Consider the following 22,773-nt stretch of genomic DNA (forward strand, 5'->3'; position numbering starts at 1 on the left):
TAGAGGGAACATTTTCTGGCAGTCCTTGTTTCCCTAAAGTTGGAGTTCATCAGATGTGTTTTAAAATTCTCCCAAAATTGTCAAGAGGCACACGTTATTTTTACATAATGAAGTAATATCTCAGGGGAATTCTTACGGAGATTCATCCGAATCTTTAATGAGTGTTTCTTTAAGAAACACTCCCTGATCTATTCCAGCCTTTGGTAAGTCTCCAGAATTTTAAAAAGTAGATTCTGACAATTTTCCCAAGGTTTTTCATTGCTGTTGCTTTTATAGAGGATAAAATTATAGCAAATCCTGATTCCACCATTTTTGCTGATGTAACCCTGTTTGTATTTATCATTGAGAGAAATCTTCTAAGGACAATGCCAGGTTGGAAAAAGAGCTCAGACTCTGTAGACAGAAACAGGCCCCAGCTCCATCTTCTACATATGCTTCCCAGGTGGCAGATGGTATGACTCCCATTTGATACATGTGAAAACTAAAGATGAAAAAAAATGGGTGAAAAAAATCCAAAGAGCTTGGTGCATTTATCCAAGGTCACACTTCAAGTGGATGAACCATGTCTAACTGCAACCACCTTCATACTTTACTATACCCACAAAAAGTATACTTTTAGTGAATCCACTAATGGTGTTAGTTCCCTCATTGTTTTTCTTTAAACAAGCTCTTCTTAAAGTTAACATAAACAAATTGCTTTGAGATAGTTTATATTCTCCTGCTCTAAATACAAAGTTAGCACCTTTAACATAAATAAAAAGCGAACTATAACATGCAGACAGAGGCACAACAGACACATAAGGAAGGGAAAATAAAGAAGGAAGCATATGAACACAAACACAAAAAGAAATCCAGATAATCAGTTCCTAAAACAATTTAAATTTTAGGACTTGCAAAACTCCTAGGTCAAAATGTCCACCTATCTTGTAGCTCTGAGTCACAGTGGGGTTCCAGAGGGCAGACTTTGATGCCCAAGCTGGACACTAGGACACAGTGCGCCTCACCTTTTCTAGCTGGCTCCACGTGTCCAGTACATCGTGAGCAAAGTTGAAGTACTCAGGCACTGGCTGCCTCCCCAGGCTGATTGCTTCCCAGGTGGCCACAATGTCCTGAGGGTCAAGTAGAGGTGGTGGTTGTCCATGAGGCCCGCAGAATCCCCGCGCACTTCTCAGCACCTTGAGGACTCGTCCTCTTAGCCATGGCATCATGTTATTGCTTCTGGTCTGTCACCAAAGAGAAGAGATAGAGCATCATGCTGAATTCTGGGCTTTGTGGACAGACTGAGCTTGAGAAGAAACCTGTGGTCAGCCCTGATGGTGACTACAGTGCACACCGACCTGTAAACAGAGTCTTGGAACTCAGTCTTAGTACCACCATGTGATTTTGGCCATTTTTTTCTGAGTCTGAGGTCCATCTCTTCCACCTCTCACCGCCTGTGGACCTCTGGGGGTCTGAGGTCAGTAACTCAGAACCCACTTCCCAAGTCTTCCCAAGCCCACTTTCCCAAGATAAACCCTGAACTAGCTGACAAAGACAAGAAAAGCTTTAGAGCAACACTGCACAATAGAAATATATTGTGAGCTACACCTGTAATGTACAATTTTCTAGTAGCTTCATTCAAAAACATAAAAAGAAAGGGGTGAAATGAATTACAATAATATTTTATTTAATCCATGTGAAAGGTGAAATAAGATGGGGTCATTATGTCAAGGGGTTTTAAAATGAGTCTGGAGGCCATTCAGGAGGTGGGCCTTAATGTTCACACCTCACCAGTGGAACCATGAACTTTTGAACTGGGCCAAACCACAAATATTCCAAGGACTCAGCCTGAATACCTGTTACAGTAAGAGACTTTGTTTAGCCTTAGCAATCAATTATATTCAGTCAAGATCAGTTTTCTTCCGCCAACATCAATCAAAATTCGTTGTAAGCAATATATAGAAGCATTCCCTTTTGTCTTTAAAAATCCTTGCCTGTTGCTCCCTGGAGTGGGGGTGGGGCACTATTTGGGTTCCAGCCCTAATCTGTGTTCTCTGAATTGTAATTCTGAGACACCAAATAAACTTTTTTTTTTTTAGCTTTGCTCTTTTTTTTGGTCAACACCAGCTGTATCCTATAATTTCAACATGTAATCAATGTAAAAAGAAATTACTAAAGAGATAATTTACATTTTTGGGGGGTGGAGGTGGAGGATTGTAAATCCTCACAATCCAGTATGTATTTTACACTTACAAACACTCCTCACTTTGGACAAGCCACATTTCAAGGGCTCAACAGCTGCAAGTGGCTGTGGCTACCATATTGGACAGGGCAATTTTCAGTGTCTTGCTACTCAAAATCGGTCTATGGGACAGCAGCATCAGCACTCCTGGGAGCTTGGGACAACTGCAGAACCATAGACTGCACCCTAGACATGTGGAATTAGACTCTGCACTTAAAGGGAGCCCGAGTGAGGTGTGTGCACTTGGAAGTTTAAGAAGCAGTGGCCTAGAGACTGCATCCCCAGATGCAGTTTCTTTCCACCAAATTCCTTTTGGTCATTATAATAGTAACAGAATATGGTAATGTAACTGCCAGAGACTAAAAGTTTGAGCTTCCCACCCCCAGATTCTTTTATTAAGTTCTAACCTCCAATGTGATGGTAGCAGGAGGTGGGGGCCTTTGGGAGGTGATTAGGTCCTGAGACCCCAGAGAGCTGGCTTGCCCCTTCTGCTTGTTGTGGAGAATGCAGACCCACTTTGCCAGACCCGCTTTGTCAGACCTGCCTGGTCTGTGAACCAGGAAGGGGGCTCTCACCACACTTGGAATCTGACTGCTGCACTTTGATCTTGGACTTCCCAGTCCCCAGAACCATGAGAAATAAATGTTGTTTGAACCACAGCTGCCAAAGAGACTAAGACAATAACCAACAATAATAATGTATCACAATTCCAAGAAGAATGATTATAATTGCCATCTACAGAAGACTTACTGTGTACCAAGCAAGCATTTGGAAGGCGCTTTGTAGATGTTATTTCCTTAAATCCTTACAACTCTAGGATCTAACTGTTCCTTTCTCTGTTTTACAGATAAAGAAAGTGAGGCTTAGAGATGACAGACAAGTGACTTGAAGGTCTCAACTCCCAGAGATGCCCAGGCCCCAGCCTCTGTTGTGGCCGCCAGCCCTGGGGCCTCAGACTCCCCTCCTCTGACCCTCTCCCCCCATTCCTCAGCTCTCCTGAACTCTGCCCCAAGCCTTTTCCTCTGCCTTCCACACCTGGATTCCTCCACCCCTTGACAGCTGATAATTACAGTTCCCAGGCCTCCTTTCCCAGGGCACAAGGCCATTTCAGGCAGGCCTCTTCTGATACCTGTCCTTAAAAGATTTCTCTCTATAGTACCTTGCTCTTGAACCCAGGAAATGCAAAAGGGCTTCGGTGTTCTGCTTCAGCTGAATACAGGCTTTAATGCCTATAAACATTCAGGTTCCTCCAGGACTGCTGGAGAAGGCAATCTGCTGACTCAGCCTCCCACAGCGAAGTTTGGCCCCAGATGCAGCCAAGACAGAGCAGAGCCTGAAGCCAGCAGAGGACAAGGTAACTTCCACTGGCCAGCAAGCTTGAAGCCTGTGAGTGTGGCTCCACCAAGTTTTTCTCAGAGCTCGCAGGGCTGGGAGATTAAACTCTAGCTCTGGTGGAACGTCTTCCCTGAAAATTCAGGTCACCACGTCATCTGAAAAGAGAACAGGAACTTTATTATGTTTTAGCAGAAAGAATACAATAGTGACAATAATGTAAGTCAAACAATGTTCCTTTTCTGCTCCAAACCCTCCAAAGCACAGAGACAAGAAAGTACATCAGTAGTTGCCTGGGGCTGGGTATGTGAACAGGGAATGACTGCAAATGGACACAAGGGATGTCTTTGAGGTGATAGAAATTTTTTATATCAGACTGTGATCACGGCTGCACAAATCTGTAAATAACTAAAAATAATAGCAATAGTAACAACAATGGCATACTTGAATGAATTTTATGGTATGTAAAATTAAATCTAAAAAAAAGAAAAAAAAAGCTTTTTTTGTTTTGTGTTGTTTTGAAACCTCCTGTGTCTCCCTGTCTGGCTTGAAGTCCAAGTCAAAGTCCTGCCAGCAGCTGCAAGGCCCCACATGATTTCCTGGCTCTACCCTCCGGCCCCCTGCTAGCTCCATTCCAGCCACACTGGCCTGCCTGCCCTTTGTTCTCCCTGCTGCTGGTTAACTGGATCTCTGAGAACAAGAGCAAAAAACATCTTGTCTCATAGTGTTTGCCAATATCTGTGGTTAAATATTCCCACCACGGCCAATTTCAATCAACCAAAGTTTTAAAAACCGGCTTGCAAAGTTCCTGATTATTAACTGTCTCTGGCACACCCCTGAGAACTGGCTCCAGCCCTGCTTCCTTCCTTCCTTGTGCTCGCTGGCTTCTCTGCCATGAATTTCCTTTCACAGGGTTCACTCACTGTCTCACCACTCACACACAGGCCCCTGCTCAGCATGCCTTCTGCCATGGCCCTAACCCCAACTGGAACCTTCTCCCATCTGACACTTCCCACCTTCCTTCTCTGCTTGATTTTCCTTCTTAGTGTTTATCACTTTCTTTTTTAAATGTTTTTTTTTTAATGTTTATTTATTTCTGAGAGAGAGCGCGAGCGCGCGCGCGCAAATGGGGGAGGGGCAGGAGGGAGGCACAGAATCCCAAGCAGACTCCAGGTTCAAAGCTGTTAGCACAGAGCCGGACATGGGGCTCAAACCCGTGAACCATGAGATCATGACCTGAGCTGAAGTTGGCCACTCAACTGACCAAACCACCCAGGCGCCCCAGTGTTTATCACTTTCTAACATTCAATGTATTTTATAAAAAACATTTTTTTCCAGTTTTAATATGAAATGATTGACAGATAAAATTCTATATATTTAAGGTATGTGGCATATGCATTACATAAATGGTTACTACAGTTAAGCTAATTAATACAGCCATCACTTCACCTACCTGCCATTCAATATTTTCTACTCATTCACTTTTGCTGTCTGTCCCCTCCCCCAATCCACACATGCACACTAGAATATCAACTCCACCAGAACATGGATTTTAGATGTTCAGCCGTTTCCTCAGGACTTATAACAGTGCCCTGCCACACTTTAAGAGTTTAATAAATACTTGTTGAATCAATGAAGAGTAAATGAGAATTAATATTTAGTGAACATTTTTTGTCTGCCAGTCATTGCTATGTGCAGCAAGTACAAATTGACCTCTGATGTTCTCTGACCTCAGATCCCTTTCTTCCTTAGCACTAGAAGTGGTTCAAAGTCCTTCCGATGGAAAAGGGGCTATGAGTGCCTCCTGGAGAGGATGCTTAGGCGCCAGCTGCCTTGCTTTGCAGTGGTTAGCATCACACTGGGTGTTCATCCTCCACTGTGTTTTGTTCCCTGAGGCTCTGGCTTATTTCCTGGCCAGGCTGCTGTTGCCCCTTCCCATGGAGGCAGCTCCTCTTCCTCCCTGCCAAGCATGGCCATAGCAAATCATCTCTTTGACCTTCAAATTCCACTTCCTCAGTGCCTAGGCCTCTCATGGGTCCCAGGCAACCGCTCTTATCTGCAAATCTGCAGCCAGATCTAAACATACATTCTCTAGTCTCAGGAAGGTGGATGGTCAGAAGACCTGCTTTTCAGAGGACCTGAAGTCAATTTCACTGCTATCCATCAGTATTTGATAAGAATCCAGCCACACAGAACTGGAGGCTACGAACTCTGACAATAATTCTGCTGCTACTGCTAATAATAACTGCCTTTCATTTAGTCATTCAACAAACATCTTTAAGCACCTATTAGCTGCTAGGCAAAGTAAAGTATAAGGAATTTAAAAGGTGATTACTACTGTGATGAAAACTAAAGCCTAGAAAGAGACAGAAAGTACCTAAGAGGATTGGGGAGGTTAACGGTTTTAAACAAAGTGATGGGGAAAAGGCCCAGGCTGAGAAAGTGATGTTTGAGCAAAGACTTACAGGAGATAAGACAGTAAACCTGGGTGAAGAGCCGACTATAGAAGAAACTGATATGGGAAACAAAGGCAGAAGGAAATGGCAGATAAAATTGAATTTCCTTATAACCTGCAGCCTGTTGACAAATACTTAAGGCAGGCAGAGTAAAAGTTTCTCAGGGAACTCCCTGCTGTCTTAATGCTAATGCTTTGCTGGAGGGAAAAACAACCTTAGAGTGACAGTAGCTAGGCCTCCAGTATCCTGGGAGTCTTCTTTAGCATATGAACTCCCAAGTATATAACCAGTCTATCCACAGGGTCCTGGGCAGCTCTTTCTGCCCAAGGGTTTTGTCCCCTGGCTTTAATACAATCACCTTTTTGCACCAAAGACATCTTCAAGAATTCTTTCCTGGCTGTCAGCTCCAAACCCCATGAACCCCCCATCACCCCAAAACCTCATCAGAAACCACGAGTGCCCCTGAGGTGGGAGAGTGACTGTCATATTGGAGGAGCAACAAGAAGGCCAGTGTGGCTACAGCAGGGAGTGGGAGAGAGGCTAGGAGGAGACAAGGGCCAGCTTTCTGCCTTCCAGGTCCCTTGCAGCTCACTTTGGCCAGTCAGCTCCGTTAACTCTTCCAACAGCTCTGTGAGTTCTATGCCATTTTACACGTGACAAAACTGAGCCTCAGAAAGGGTGAGCAACATGCCCAAGGCCACCCAGCTATTCAGGGACAGAGCTGGGATTCCAATTCCAATGTTTAGACACTTCTGTGCCACCCTGTGCCACTCTTGGCAGGGATGTATTTTGTTTCTGGTGCTCCCTGTGACCTCCAGCCCCACCCCTGTGCTTGGGCAAGCTCCTCTCAGCAAGGGCAGGGCCTTCTTACCCAACAATGGCCATTCTTCTCCAGGGCCACCCTGGTCTCCAGAACCCCAGAATGTGGAACACTGCTGCTCAGGCTGCTGTGGTTCCCGTGTGTCTGGGAAGGGTCTTCATTTCTGCCTCTGGATTTCTTTAGGAAACTCGGCGGCCTCCGGGTCCTACTCTGTCACAAAGGGAAACCAGGAGTCTGTTCTTCAGACCACGACTTCCCTCCTCAAGTGCCCCGGAGTTTGCTGCCCCAGCTCGGCCTAGTGGGCCTGCGTGTAACCAGACTTCCTACAGGTATGGGCTTGAATGAAATGGCAATTCTGATGGATAGGTCCTGCCCTGGCCACATTCCTTCTGCCAGGATGGTTAAAATTTAAGTGTGGTTTACTGCGAAGATGGCTACACATTAGTATCACCTAAAGAAACTCACCGCACCCCATACAGACCAATGAAATTACACCTAGTATATTTGGGTTCAAACATCAGTATTTTCTTGAGGTTCCCCAAGAGATTCCAATGGGTGGTAATGGTTGAGAATCACTGAAATACACTGTGGGGTTTGTGTGAGAATTAAATTAGATCATTTGTTTATTCATTCATTAAAAAACATTCACTGAGTTCCAGATCTGGACAAGGCACTGTTCTAGGAGGTGGGAAAACAGCTGTGAACAAAGGCACTTACAGGAAAAAGTTTAGAAATAAAAACTGTGGAGCCCCTGGATGGCTCAGTGGGTTAATCGTCCAACTTCAGCTCAGGTCATCACCTCACAGTTAGTGAGTTCAAGCCCCATGTCGGGCTCTGTGCTGACAGCTCAGAGCCTGGAGCCTGTTTCGGAGTCTGTGTCTCCCTCTCTCTCTCTCTGTCCCTCCCCTGCTCATGCCCTGTCTCTGTCTCTCAAAAATGAATAAACGTTAAAAAAAATTTTTTTTAATAAAAAAATAAAGCACGTACACTCAGAAATAATAATACAGGATTTGAAGCAAATGGGGGTGATGTGGCCGAGAATGCTGGAGGCAAAGGTAGTGGGGAGACAGAGTGGCTTGGGAAGACCCCCCTCAGAGGAGCTGGTGTTAGGGACCTGAATGACCAAAAAAGGTTACAGATCAGGAAAAGGGTGTTCCAGGCAGAGGCAAAGGTCCCAAGCAGTGTCTGCCTTAGGAGAGGGAAGGAACCGGCCTGGCTGACATGCTGACATAGGAGGGAGAGCACAGGGCTGAGGTCACAGGAAACGCGATGATGGAGTCCTGAGACACCACCATATTGGATGTGATGGCAGGCCCCTGGCTTCTCCATAAGACAGTGATGTGATCTAAGCTGTGTTTTAGAAGGAAATCTCTAAATTCTGTGTGATGAATGGATTGGGAGGAGAGCAAAAAGAATATAAGTAGAGAGGAGGCCACTGCTCCAGCTGGACCAGAGACAATGCTGGCTGGGACAGGAGGCTCTCAGTGTTGGAGACCAGGGACATTTAGTGCTCAGAGCAGTGGTAACTGGTAGCAAGGCCCTCTGCATTAAATACTCTTATTCTTATTTATTCTTATTCATAAGAGTTTTCTATGATGGCACTCCTCCCTGTGTGGGGGTGGAGGGTAGAGGCTGGATCTAGGCTTGGAATTGGCTGTGGCTGGGGCTGAGGATTCCCCAGAGGGACACAGAGGAGCCACCAGGATTATCAGGCCAGAGTGGTGGGTGCAGGGAGAACTGGGGTTCCGGGCAGGAGCAGGGGTCTGGGTGGGGTTGAGGGTACAGTGTCAGAGGTTGAGTCACAATGGGGTCCAGAGTTTGAGGAGGAGCTCTGTGATGAATCAAGGCTGAGCTGTGGTCAGAGAGGGTCACAGGAAAGAGTAAAGGGTGTGGTGTGGAAGGTGGAAGGTGGAAGGTGGGGGAAGAGAAAGAGAAACGGGGCGGGGGGAGACAGACAGACACACACACACACACACACACACACACACACACACACACACGCACAACCTGCCCCCCTCCCACTCTTTTCCTGGAAATGTATACAGTTCACTTTTTTGCTCCCTTCAGTTGCTAAACAAACTTCAACTGAGTAAATTTTAAAGATCTTATTGGCTTTATTCAATGATTAATGAATCAGGCAGTATTCCATGTAGCAGATGTTTGTTTGCTTTCATGTTTATTTATTTTGAGAGAGAGAGAGCATTCATGAGCACAAGCGGCAGGAGGATTAGAGAGAGAGGGAGAGAGAGAATCCCAAGTAGGCTCCCCTCTGGCAGCGCAGAACCCAACTGGGGGCTCGATCCCATGAACCATGAGATCATGACCTGAGCTGAAATCAAAAGTCAGACACTTAATGGACTGAGCCACCTAGGCACCTCTTTGCTGGTTTCTTTTTTTTTTTTTTTAACAAGTATTCCTCAGCTTTGTTATTTGTATATTCGTTTATTCTTACTGATTACCTACAGTATTATATTAGTGTCTTGTGTGCAATACGATTCAACATTTCTATGCATTACTCAGAGCTCATCACAATAAGTGTACCCTTAATCCCCTTCATCTGTTTCACCCATCCACCCACCCACCCACCTCCCCTCTGGTAAACACCAGTTTGTTCTCTGTATTTAAGATTCTGTTTTTTTGTTTGTCTCTTTTTTTTTCTTTGTTTATTCATTTGTTTTGTTTCTTAAATTCCACATATGAATGAAATCATATGGTGTTTGTCTTTGTCTTACTTATTTCATTTAGCATTATACTCTCTAGTTGTATCCATTGCAAATGGCAAGATTTCATTCTTTTTTTATGGCTGAATAATATTCTGTTGTATGTATACACCACATCTTCTTTACCCATTCATCTATGGATGTACACGTAGGTTGCTTTCATCTCTTGGCTATTGTAAATAATGCTATAATAAACATAGCGTTACTTTATTTTTTCAGATTAGTGTTTTTGTTTTCTTTGGGTAAATATCCATCAGTGGCATTACTGGATCATATGGTAATTTCAGTTTTAATTTTTTGAGAAAACTCCACCCTGTTTTCCACACTGGCTGCATTCCTACCACACAGGATTCCTATCCACACAGTTTGCATTCCTACCAATAGTGCAAGAGGATTTCTTTTTCTCCACATCCTTGCCAACACTTGTTATTTCCTGTCTTTTTGAGTCTAACCATTCTGACAGGTATGAGGTGGTATCTCATCATGGTTTTGATTTGCATTTCCTTGACAGTGAGTGATATTGAGCATCTTTCCATGTGTCTTCTGGCCATTAACATGCAGGAATACTCTTGTCAAAGGTCTTTGAGGGAGCCCACCATAGCCCTGATCAGCCTGGCCTGCACTCCGATGCTCTGCCATCCACTCAGGCCAAATGACTCGCTTTGGTTGATTTCATTTGACTGCGTGGTTCTCTCTCTCTTTTTTTTTTTAACGTTTATTTTTGAGAGAGAGTGTGTGAGCAGGGGAGGGGCAAAGAGAGGGAGAGACAGAATCCAAAGCAGGCTCCAGGCTCCATGCTGTCAGCACAGAGCCTGATGCAGGGCTCAAACCCACGAACCTCAGGATCATGACCTGATCCAAAGTCAGGCACTTAACCAACTGAGCCACCCAGATGCCCCAATCGCATGGTTCTCAACCTACAGATTGCAAGACAGAATTATCTGTGACTATCAATGGCAACACATGGCTCTCATTTGGACCCCAATTCAATCAAACTTTAAATTATGAGATAACTGGGTTAATTTTCACACTGTTTGGATATTTGATAAGAAGTTATTGTTCATTCTGTTAAGTAGGATAATAGTATTGTGGTTATGTTTTATTTTTTAAAAAAATACCTTTTAACGATTCATAATTCATTATTTATGGATGAAATAATGTTAAGATATGGGACTAGCTTCAAAACAGTTCAGGGCAGGAAGTGATAAGAATGTAAACAAGATTGGTAGTGACAGTAAACCTAGTTGAATGATGCTGGAGGCACACCAACCAGTTTACTTTTGCATATATTCAAAATTTTCCAAATAGAAAGTTAAAAATAAAAGAATCATTTGGGGAGCTTTTAAAACATACAGATATCTGGGCACTACTCTAGTGATTCTGAATTATTCGGTCTGGGTGGAGGCCTAGCATAAGTACTGTTTAAACAGCTCCATGTGAATTTCAGGATAAGAAGTGCTAACGGAGCACAGGTTCTTTATCATATGCCCACAACTACCTTGGGAGGCAGGCACTACTCACTCATTCTACAGATGGAGATGCTAAGCTCTAATAGGGGACTTACAAATCTGAGGAGTCCAAGATCTAAGGTGTGAGTGAAGTGTAGGGGCATGGGCAGCATGGTGATTTACACGCTAAGTTTGAGAACTTTTCAGGCAGAGAGGCAGATAATAAATACTTTTGGTGTCATTGGCCACATACAGTCTCTGTTGCAACTACTGAACTTGGCCATTATAGTTAAAGCAGCCAGACAATAGCAAAAGAATGGATGTGGCTGTGATCCAATAACACTGAATTTACAAGAACAGGCAGGGAGTCAGTTTGCTGAACGTTGGTTTACACCACAGGCATTGGGCTTAGATGTACCTGAGCCCACGTGCTCCTTCATCTACCTGTTGGGTGGTTTTGTATGAGTCTCCACCTTGGTGAAGGGGGCATCATAACTGTACCTACCTCATAGACATGCTGTAAGGGCTAACAAGATGGTGAAGGTAAAGCTCATACTAGCTTAATACATAATGATGTTACTTAGTATTATGGGCTAGCCTGGTACCGGGTACTGGGACTGCAATGGTCAGCTAAGAGTCAGGGTTGGGGTTTCAGTGCAAAGGAGAAACAGGGTAGGGTCCCTGTGATACTGTGATTTGTAAGTGTTACACAAAACTCAGCCTAGGAAATTTGAAGATCTAATTGGTTTTATTAAGCAATTCATGACTCAGGCAGCATCCAATCTAGCAAGTAGAGAGATGCTCCCAGGGGTTGTACAAAATGGAAGGTTTTTATAGGCACGAGAATGGGGCAACATGTTATTAGCCAACAAATGAAAGGATTGTTTCAGGCCAGAGCATCTTTTGTTGGGAAGGGAAAAGCATGGTTTTTTTTGTTGTTTCTGTTGTTTTTGTTTTTTTTAATCATGCAGATTATCTTACTACTGCTGATCAGGAAATTTCAGGTTGACTTTTAAAAGGCCACATTCCTATGTATACAATGGAATATCACCCAGCCATCAAAAAGAATGAAATCTTGCCATTTGTAACTACTTGGACGGAGCTAGAGTGTATTATGCTAAGCAAAATAAGTCAGTCAGAGAAAGACAAATACCATATAATCTCACTCATATGTGGAATTAAGAAACAAAACAGATGAACATGTGGGAAGGAGAAAAAAAGAGAGAGAAGGAAACAAACCATGAGAGACTCTTAAAGATAGAGTACAAACTGGGTGTTGATGGAGGGAGGTGGGTGGGGGATGGGCTAGATGGGGGATAGGTACTAAGGAGGGCACTTGTTATGATGAGCACTGGGTGTTGTATGGAAGTGATGAATCACTGAATTCTGTTCTGAAACCAATGCTGCACTGTATGTTAACTGACTAGAATTCAAATAAAAATTTTAAAGAAAAAAATTACAAATAGAAGGTCACATTCCTGGGGTAGGTTGAAACTGCAATTAAGTCTTGCTTCCTATGGGGGGTGCAAATTACTCTCTTGGGGCTTGTTTTTCTTTTTTAACATAAATATATATATTTGGGCATTCAGATGACCAGATACATTCTGATATTTATTTGGTCTTCATCCATAGTTCCTGGACCAAAACCCTTGGAATTTCCTGAGCAATAAAAGCAAAGGAGCATCTTTTGTTACAACATTTGGTCTCTTGTCTTCAGTTCCTAAAAAAAATGCTTCAGAGCATAAACCACAGGGTACTCAGAACCCCTTTCTTTAAAAAACAAAACAAACCAAAAAAACCCATTCTTACAATTTGAGTCCTGGCTTGCAAGTGCCTGGTCCCTGCTGTGAGTTTCAAAGGCCTGCTTTGCAACCCCAAATCAAAAATCTGTCTCTGTTCTCTGTTGCAGCCTCAGCCCTCCCCTCCAAGGCAGGACTTGATTGAATGATGGAAGGTACAGGGTATCAGGGTGGGGGAGCCTCAGTTAATGTCTCAAAATATTGTCCACTGCACCCATTTTGCAGTGGGTCACTAGAGAGACAGTATATCATTTTGGTTAGGGGCATGGATTCTGTAGCTAGATTGCCTGGGTCTGTGACCTATGAGCTGTGTGACCTTTCTGTGCCTTGTTTTATAGTCATTAAATGAGGATTATAATAATGCTATTCCTACCTCATAGGGTTGTCATAAGAGATGTGATGGCATGGAAGGCACTGGAACAGTGCCTGGCACATGACAAGTATGTTAAGTACCTTTTTACTCATAACATTTAGAGCTAGAGTTGGTCACATTCTCTATATTTTAGGCCGAAAAATTACATTAGATCTATTTTTTAAAACCCTTCAGATAGTCTGACAAACCTATTTCCCAGGCAAAAATCATTTATTCATTCTTTCATGTATTTATTCTCACCACTTGTCCATTTTCCTACCATAAATACCAGGTGCTAGGACTACAGCAGTCAACAAAGAAGTTAAAATACTTATAAATTTAATCCGAAGGTGTGACGTAGAATACACCTGCTATAGGTCATTTCCTTTTCTTTCTTTCTTTCTTTTTTTTAAGTTTATTTATTTTGAGAGAAGAGAGAGCATGAGCAGAGCAGGACCAGAGACAGAGAATCTCAAGCAGGTTCTGTGCTGGCAGTGCTGAGTCCAACACAGGGCTCCATCCCACAAACCATGATATAATGTCCTGAGCCAAAACCAAGAGCTGGACGTTTAACTGACTCAACCACCCAGGCACCCACTCCTACCTGCTATAGGTCTTCTTCTTCAAGACACTCAGGTAGTCCACGCTACACAGAGAAATAGCTCTATGCTTGAGGAGTACTTACAAAGATCTGAAGAGGTGATTCTATCCTCTAAATTGTTAGGGAAGACAGGAAGACATAATTAGGGAAAGTGGAACTTACAGAAAGGAAGCTTCTGATCCAGACCATTCTACCATTCTAACAATTAAAAAATGAAGAAAGAAAGAAAGAAAGAAAGAAAGAAAGAAAGAAAGAAAGAAAGAAAGAAAGAAAGAAAAGAAAGAAAATGAAAAAAAAGGAAAGGAAAAGAAAAAAAGGAATGTACTTTTATAGGAAAGTACCTAGGATATATTTCACATTATGGAGTAAGAAAATCAGAACACTGAACAATATGCATAGCTGACTCCATTTATGTTTAAAATTGTACATTCAAATGTGCATTTATATAGGAATTTTCAATATGTATAAGGATCCATTCCAAACTGTTAATAGTAGCTTTCTCAGAGGTGGGACTATGAGAGACATTTTTATTTTCTACTTAACATGTTTTTATTGTATTGCTTGGAATTTTTACAAGTGTGACCTACAATTATGACTTAAAAATGTTTATTTATTTATTTTGAAAGAGAGAGAGAGGGAGGCAGAGGGAGAAAGAGAATTCCAAGCTGACTCCATGCTGTCAGCACAGAGCCCAACAAGGGGCTCAATTCCTGGCACCTCATGACGTTTAAAAGAAATATTTACAGTTGAGAAAAATTGTTCAAAAATCAAATGGGATACATGAATGAGAAGCGAGGTCACGAGCTTCCCATTATAAGGGGCATTCAAGCAGGAGCTGGAGGAGTGTGAAGCAGAAGCTGTGATGGGGAATTTACCCCTTATTTCTGGGGTCCAGAGGCTCATCCCAGGACTCTGGAGTGGGACTCATCTCTACAATAGTCTCACCTATTGCCTGGGAAGCCAGTGGGCTCAAATGCTGGCGTGTGATTTGGCTTCGTGGAGCTCTGAGCAGGGTCCTGCTGCTCTGAACTATCCCCGCACAGTTTACGTAGGGGCTGAGGTTAGGCTAACACTTTGCATCTCTTCCAGTGCTACTGCCATGTGTGGGCACTGCTAGGGAGCAGTGGGCCATGGTCGGGCCGTGTTCTCCATAAACAAACTGGCTAGGCGGGGAAGGAGAGTCAGGGAGGGAATGATGACGTGGTGCCCTGCCACCTGTGTTGATAAGGGCTCCTGTTCCTCCTTGTGGCCCTACAAAATAGCCATGGAGCTGCTATGGATCTCCCTGCTGCTGGCTGCCTCTCGCGGCTCCACTGTCCAGGGCTTCCCAGAGGAGGACGTCAAGGAAGCCAGCATCAACATATCCCGGCCTTTGCATATTGTGGAGGAAGGCAACCTGCTGGTGCTAACACCTGCTGGCCTGACCCAGATGCTGAACCAGACCCGCTTCCTCATGGTACTCTTCCGTGAGTGTCCCCCACTCCTGGGTGATGGGTGATGGGTAGGGTGAGATCTATCTCTTTGCTCCTGGAAGCCAGCGAAGTTTTATATATTGCTGAACAGATGAGAACACATATTATTAACATATTTAAAATTAATATGGATATACTATCATTCCCGATTTCCAGATGAGAATGCTGAGGTCCAGGGATGTTAAGCAATTTGCAAAATACTACGCTCGATTTAGTCTTGATTTGTATGTTGCTCCTCTGTACCACTGAAGGTAAAAAGCCAACTTTTACTCATCAGTGTCTTTATATTCTGAAATTCAACTTTCCCCTCTGTTACGAGGGCAGGAGCATCCCGACCATACTGTATTGTTGTAAAGATTAAATGAGATAATATGTTAAGTGGCTAGAACACAAGCAGAGGGCAATAAATGGTGGCAGCTATGGGCAAGCTCTTGAGCAAAGATTTGCAGACCATCACCTTTATCTGAACTCTGCCTGTCCACTTTTGTTCTTTGGACTGTTGTTCTTCATTTCAGTGGACATTTCTTCTTTTCCCTGGGGCACTGGGCACAGAGCTGTGCCCTTGGGAGGGATTTTCATAACAGCTTTCACATAGTCAGTACTAACTGTGTGCTGGGCACTGTCCTTAGTGCCCCACAAAACGTTAAGTTAGTTGATCTTCACAACAACCCAGCATGGTGGCACCATTTGTCTCCCTATTTTATAGCTGAGGAAACAGAAGCTCAGAGAGGCCAAGCGATTTGCCCAAGGTCACAGAGCTCACAAGTGGGGACTACAAACCCTGTGCCACACCACTTCCCACGTGCAAGGATTGGGAGGATACAGAAAGTAGATGTCAACACTGGATTCCAGAATCCTGCCTCCAAAGCCACTCCTGGGAAATGTCAGTCCCCAAAGACCTGCTGCTGGGCTGTACCTGGGCTGACTAGCATCCAGATTCCCTGAAGCCTGGCAAGGACTCAGGTTCCAGAGCTGGGCAGTGAGGTACAAGTGCTGCCCCTTCTTGGTTTCTGCCCCTTTCCATGCACCCCCTCCCCCTAAATTCTCTTCTCCTCCTCTTGGTTGCTGCTGTGGCATAGCCCTTTCTCCCTTCTGTCAGTTTGCCTTCCACTAACCCTGATGCCTCACAGGCTTCCTTTTCTCTCCAGTGTGACCAGTGCATGTCCTGGGATGAAGTTCAGTGCTTAGAGGTTCACGGTCCTAGGCTCAAACGCAGGACTCTGCCACTTACTGTTCAGATGACCTTGAGCAGGTGACCTGGATCACTCTGAGCCTCTCTTTACTTGGCTGTGAAATAGGGAATTTAGCAATAGGATATAATTCCTAGTGTGCTTCTCACAGTGCCTAGTGCATAATAAGAGCTTAAGAAATGTTTTGGCTGCCATTCTCTTTATCATTATTATTAGATTCCTCTGCACAAACATGCTAATAATTTCTCCCTTGCAGGTTGCTGTGGTGATGAAAATGGGTTCAAGTATGCAGTCATGAGTGCCTAGTGAGCACCCATTAGGCACAACTATTATTATTGCATTCTGATTCATCCTACTTTTACTCAGCTCTGCTCAGTGCCAGGCCTTGGGTGGGTCCGACGGGAGCCCCAGAGAAAAGAGGCCTTGGTTGCTGCTCTCCAAGACTTTGTAGTTGAAGCCATACTCATGCCATTAGAATAGTCTGAACTGTATACACTGAGTGTCTCATGGAGAAGTGACAGCTTGGAATTGTCCTCAGAAATGGTTCTCCAAGCTGCAAACCAGCTGAGCAGCCTCCTCTGGCTTAACTCCTGCATTCTTGCATCCTAGAATGTGCTAGGGTCTCCAGTCCAATTCAAATGCATCTTGAAACTTGAAGGTTGGCCTGAAGTGAGAGAAATCTTCACTATTTGGCCTCCCAGTGATGCCCAGTGATGGGCAATCTTTAGCCAGAGCAGTGGAGTGAACCTTTTGGAATCTATTGTTACTGACATCAGTATTTACCAAAGACCACATGCCAAGCACTGGTAAATCCTAAAGTGTTTTTTGTTGTTGTTGTTGTTGTTGTTGTTGTTGTTTTTTATAACTTGACTCATCCACACACTTTGTCTATAGATGACATCAAGGTTTGGAGTAAAGTACACAAGTTTGGGAGCCAGGCAAGCCTGAGTGTAAAGTTCACTGCCATAAACTAGATATGTGGCCTTAGGTACATTTCTTTGTGTCTCACCTTCTTTATCTGTGAAGTGGGAATAATGAAAGTGGTAGAGTCATTATAGGGATTGACTAAATATCTATGAAGGATCTGGCACATGGAAAATGCTCAGTAAATAAGTCTTCATCCTCCCGTGGCCCCAAACACATGATCAACTTTCTATCAGTTAGGACTGGGTTCAGCTTCAAGGAATAAAAAAAAAATCTGCTAATGATGACTTAAATCCAAGATTTATCTCATATTCTCATATGTAGACCAGGGATAGGCAATCAATGGCTGTCCTAGCAGCTTCACAGTATCAAGGACCCAGGCTCCTATCTTCTTGCTCCATCGCCCCTGATATATTGTATGTAGCTTGTGGTCACAAGATGGTTGTGGCACTTCTTGCATTGCACTGCACATTTTGCTAGGGAAAAAGAGGGACAGGCAAATAGCAAAAGGACAAAATACATGTCAGCCAAGTATGTTCCTTGAAAAAAACAAAAACAAAAAAAAACTTTTTCAGAAGCTCCACCAGTGACTCTTGTTATATCTTATGGGCTAGAACTCTGCCATGGCTATTCCCAAATGAGGAGTCTGAGATGGTGAATATTTTAGGTTTCTGTCCTCAATGGTTCAGGAAGCAAAGAGCTTGGGAATGGCTGATTCACAGTATTTGCCACAAGATCCAAGGTTGTAGGCTAATTTAAGTGTGCCAAACATCTTACTAGTTCTTTGTACATTGTGGCTCGATTTTTTTTTTTAATTTTTTTTTTTTCAACATTTTTAATTTATTTTTGGGACAGAGAGAGACAGAGCATGAACGGGGGAGGGGCAGAGAGAGAGGGAGACACAGAATCGGAAACAGGCTCCAGGCTCCGAGCCGTCAGCCCAGAGCCTGACGCGGGGCTCGAACTCACGGACCGCGAGATCGTGACCTGGCTGAAGTCGGACGCTTAACCGACTGCGCCACCCAGGCGCCCCTGTGGCTCGATTTTTAATGCTAGATGAATGAAGTCCTTTAATGAAACGAATTCTAAAAATGATTGCCCACCTTTGTACCCAAACTCTTTCATTGTTCTGATTTTGATTAGATATTTTAAAGATCACTGTGTTCGGGAAAGCTAACTGCTATAACAAATCCCAAATCTAGTTTTGTAAAGGTTGATTTATTAAATCTTAGTCTCAGGCAGGTCTGCAGAGAAACTTTGCTCCATACAGTCATTCAAGTGCCCAGGGTCCTTCCATCTAGTGACCCAAGCATCCCTTAGGGTCTAGGGTACTCCACTGAATCCTCTGCCTCCAGCCAGGAAATGGATTGAGAGACACAGGACATGCTTCTGGGCCAGGCCAGCCCTGGAAATGGTGCACATCAGTGTTATTCAAAGTGTGGTCTATGGACCAGTAATGCCAGCATCACATAGGAGCTTGTCAGAATTGCAAAATACCAGGCCTTGCTCCAGACCTACTGAGTCAGAGTCCCAGGTGATTCACATTCATATTACAGGGTGAGAAGCACTGTTTAACACCACTTCTGCCTGCATTCCAATGGCCACAGCTCTGCAAGAGAGGCTGGGAGACAAATTCCAGCAGTATAAATGAAGAGGCAAAAGAAACAGGTTTTCGGGAACACGTGGCATTATCTGTCTTAATCACATTATGTAAAAGCCTTGAAACGGCTTTTGACCAAATGCAACCTGAAGCTGGGGTGGCTGAGAGGCAGCCGGGTGGTATAAGATCTTCTAGACATTGAACCACCAGGAATAGTTTTCTCTTCTGGGCAGGAATGTCAGCAACTGTTTCCAACATAGGGTTGGCTTTATGGGCTATTTGGCTCAGGTTAAGTTTCCAAGGACAACTCATTCCCAAATCCAATAGGCGCTTGCCAGTCCTCACCTTCCTTGACCTAGAGTACTCCAATCTGAGACCCAACCTGAGTCCCTTCGCTCCTTGGTGCCCATGAGCCCATTCCCTTCTGGTTCCCTTTGATCTCTCTGGCGCACTTCTCAGTTCTTTATGGCTCCTCTTCTTTCCTGTTATCCTGAAATCAAGGATGTAACAGGCAGCCCATAGACACAAGATGGCCAGCAGGTGGGTTATGTTTGGGCCACACAGTGTTTTAATTTTTTTTTAAATGTTTATATATTTTTGAGAGAGAGGCACAAGTGGGGTTGGGGCAGAGACAGAGAGGGAGACACAAAATCCGAAGCAGGATCTAGGCTCTGAGCTGTCAGCACAGAGCCTGACACAGGGCTCAAACCCACAAAGTGTGAGATCATGACCTGAGCTGAAGTCAGAACCTCAACCAACTGAGCCATCTAGGTGCCCCTAGGCCACACAATGTTTTAAAAATCGAGAGATTTCACAATTATAATTGAATTTACATCTGCTTTTAAAGAAATAGAAGATCTGGAGGCACAGGCCCACATTCTTGCAATGTGACAACTGGCTTAAGCTGAGTAGAGATTTTCCTTTTGGATCAGAAAACATGCCTGTTAGTTCGCCACATCTCTATCCAGCCAACCCCACACAGTCACACTCCCTGCCTCACCCCTGTAGCATTTGAGTCTGTGTCACCCCATCTGAAATTCAGGTCCCGGTCTCTTCTTATTTGGTGTGGTCTGAGGGATGTTACTTGAATCAGGAAATTCGGGCATGTGACGGTATCAGCTGCCCTGGGTCCCAGAGCCTCCTCAGCTGGCTTGTGCAGCCACTTCATAGCACCGTGGAACAAAAACACTCTTTTTTATGCCTTTAACCTTGATAGTTCCCAGAAGGGAAAATGTGATTGTGTCATTTTTGCTTCCATCCAATGTGGAGCATTCCTGATGTGTAAAATTCCATCAAAATAGTTCTGAGACTCTGATCTCCATCTAGCCCAGGCTGTTAATGGTTTCCTTCAACCTTGGCACCAGGGTACATGCTGGGTTTTACTTCGAGCCCATGGAGTAAGATCTTGTAGGGGAGATCCAGTATGGGCTATTTGCACAAGCCTGCGAGCAGGGCAGGCATTTCCACTTTGTTGATTGACTCCTCCAGCCGGTTCCCCACATCTCTCATCCACCCCAGAATGTGGGCCAGCACTTACACATCTGTTTTATGGTTCCTTTCAGGGAAGAACTGAGAACCCTGCAGCTCTATTCCACCTGAAGTAGAACTGTAAGCTAATGGTTTGCACAGCTCAGACATCCAAGAAGAAGACCTCTGTCTTTTCTTTTTTGCAGTGGCCCTAATCTCTGATCCTGGACTCTCAATGTTGAGCCATACACTTTGCATGACACAACACACATCTCAACACACATTTACCCTTCCAAAAATGGTGCAGCAGACACAAAGAAAAGGAAACTGTCCTGCCCACATAAGAACACAAATCTCTGCCCAAGTGACTGCTCTGTTTTAATCAGGCAGAAGGGGGAGTCCATGGTTCTTCGGGGCTTTAACTGACATCTTATAATTCAGGGATTGACACTGAACCTGGGGCTACAGACAGAGTCAATCAATTTTACATTCCTTAATTACATTTAATGACAACCAATTTGAATACTTTAAACTTAAAGCATTCCCACCAGCAGGTATTTCAAAGCAGTAAACACCAGCAGAGATGTTGTTATCCAAAAGAGACAGTCAAGCTCATTACATCTGAATATTTGACTCCTTCCAATACTCAGTTTAAGTCAAAATGAGTTTTCAAAACCTGCCAGGCCTTCTAAAGTGACCTTTGGAAAATCTAATCCCTTGGGGAAAGTATGATAAACAGTTTTTTCTAGGAATAAATGGCTCTTTACAACAAAATATTTTTCCAATATTGTCCCAGGGACATACTATATAGTAAGTCTCAAATCCTTAGTTGTTGCTCACTTCTTCATCTCTCTGAGGACTCCAGGCTCAAGAGTCAATTGTCAGTAGGACCCTTGTTCTTGCATGTCCCTCACATGTCTCAAATGCCACATGTGTTCAAAACAGGCCTCAGCATCTTTGATTTGCTCCCTACAACTTGCTTTTTCTTAACTGATAGCACCACTATCCACCCAATGTCAAAATCATGAATCTCAAGGTCATTCTTGACTCTTCTCTTTTCTCACATCCAACCCATCACCCGCCAGGTCCTGTTAATACCACCTCCTAAAGCCCTCTGCACTCTCCAGATTTCGCATCCCCCTGCCATTGCCTTAGTTCAGGTCACTGTGTTCCCCACCTAAAACACTGCAGTAGCCTTCTCAAGGGTCTCCCTGCCCCCTCCAGTGCTGTCCCTACAGCACACCCAGAGGTATTTTTTTTTTCTGAAATCCAAGTCTGATTGGGTCACTTCCTGATTAAAAACCCTCAGTGATTCTCTAAGACCTCAAACTCCTTAACATGGCTACAGTGTCCTCTGCTTGGTCTAGACTTGGCCAACTTCCCCACTTCATCTGAGAGCTATGCTCTAGTCCCTGAATAATTTGTGGTCCTCAGGTAGGCCACACTGGCTCAAGCTTCAGGGCCTTTGCATTTACAATTTCCTGTGCCCACAGTGTCCTTCTTATACTACCTCATCTGGATTGTGAGGTTTAAGTTCATGAAGCCACCTTCTCAGGAGGCCGTGTCCACCCTTACTCCCACCTACACTGACTGGCAGGCCCTCCCATGCCGACACAATCCTGTGTACTCACCCTTTCATAGCATTTGCAAAACTGTATTGAAACGGCTTTTAAACTTGTGGGCTCCATGGGGGGGCAGAGGCCAAATCTCATTCATCTCTTGATTAGTAACATCTGGCATTGTACATGGTAGGCCTGCATGAAATGTTGAATGAATGAGTGAATGAACTGAACTTGCCTTTGGCCATAATGTTCTGCATGAATGAGGCAAGGAGAGAAGGGTAGGCTACCTTTAGTGGGGAGAGGCCAAAATGAGATTCATCAGGAGCTGTGTCTAGGGTCATTTAGGAAGTGCCTCTAAAGCAGAGATGGCAAGAGTCCTGGGAACAGGTTAGACGATGATAATGATGATGAAGATGGCAATATGGATAAAGGATGGTGATGAAGATGAAGAAGATGATGATAATGGCCATTTATTGAGCATATGTATTCCAGGCACTGTACTTGGTCTCATCATCTCCATCTTACATTATGAGGTAAAGACTTCTTAGAAAGGCTGGAAAATTTGTTCAAAGTCATACAATTGATAAGTGGTACAGCCTGAATTTTAGACGAGGCCTGACACCAAATGTATAATCCATCTTACAAAACTGTGCTGTAACTGAAATATTTATTTAGCGACTTACTTATTTTTCATTCATTCATTCATTCATTCATTCAATATTTATCAAATACCTGTTATGTGCCAGATAGACTTCTAGGCACAAAACAGATGGACATCCTTGCTTCGTGGCACTTAGGTCCTAAAGAGG

At 43.9% G+C, this 22,773-nt stretch overlaps 2 protein-coding genes across 5 annotated transcripts in view; one reads left to right on the forward strand and one right to left on the reverse strand.

Moving 5' to 3' along the window:
* ACSM5 (acyl-CoA synthetase medium chain family member 5) overlaps window positions 1-22,773 on the reverse strand; it is a 115,367-nt gene that overhangs the window by 20,680 nt on the left and 71,914 nt on the right. For 2 of the 3 annotated variants that reach the window (XM_058709882.1, XM_058709884.1), the window contains one exon: window positions 1,005-1,223. In XM_058709882.1, coding sequence (XP_058565865.1) covers window positions 1,005-1,223 — 219 coding nt within the window. Of the gene's footprint in view, window positions 1-1,004; window positions 1,224-3,380; window positions 3,486-22,773 lie in introns of those variants that run through there. The other variant, XM_058709885.1, reaches the window with a different exon arrangement.
* PDILT (protein disulfide isomerase like, testis expressed) overlaps window positions 7,050-22,773 on the forward strand; it is a 42,976-nt gene continuing 27,252 nt past the window's right edge. Inside the window, exons 1-2 of one of the 2 annotated variants that reach the window (XM_058709887.1) lie at window positions 7,050-7,158; window positions 15,012-15,215. In XM_058709887.1, the coding sequence (XP_058565870.1) occupies window positions 15,014-15,215 (202 nt within the window). In that variant the 5' untranslated portion in view covers window positions 7,050-7,158; window positions 15,012-15,013. Of the gene's footprint in view, window positions 7,159-13,217; window positions 13,237-15,011; window positions 15,216-22,773 lie in introns of those variants that run through there. The other variant, XM_058709886.1, reaches the window with a different exon arrangement.

Source organism: Neofelis nebulosa, chromosome 18 (assembly GCF_028018385.1).
Source record: "Neofelis nebulosa isolate mNeoNeb1 chromosome 18, mNeoNeb1.pri, whole genome shotgun sequence".
Lineage (NCBI taxonomy): Eukaryota > Metazoa > Chordata > Mammalia > Carnivora > Felidae > Neofelis > Neofelis nebulosa.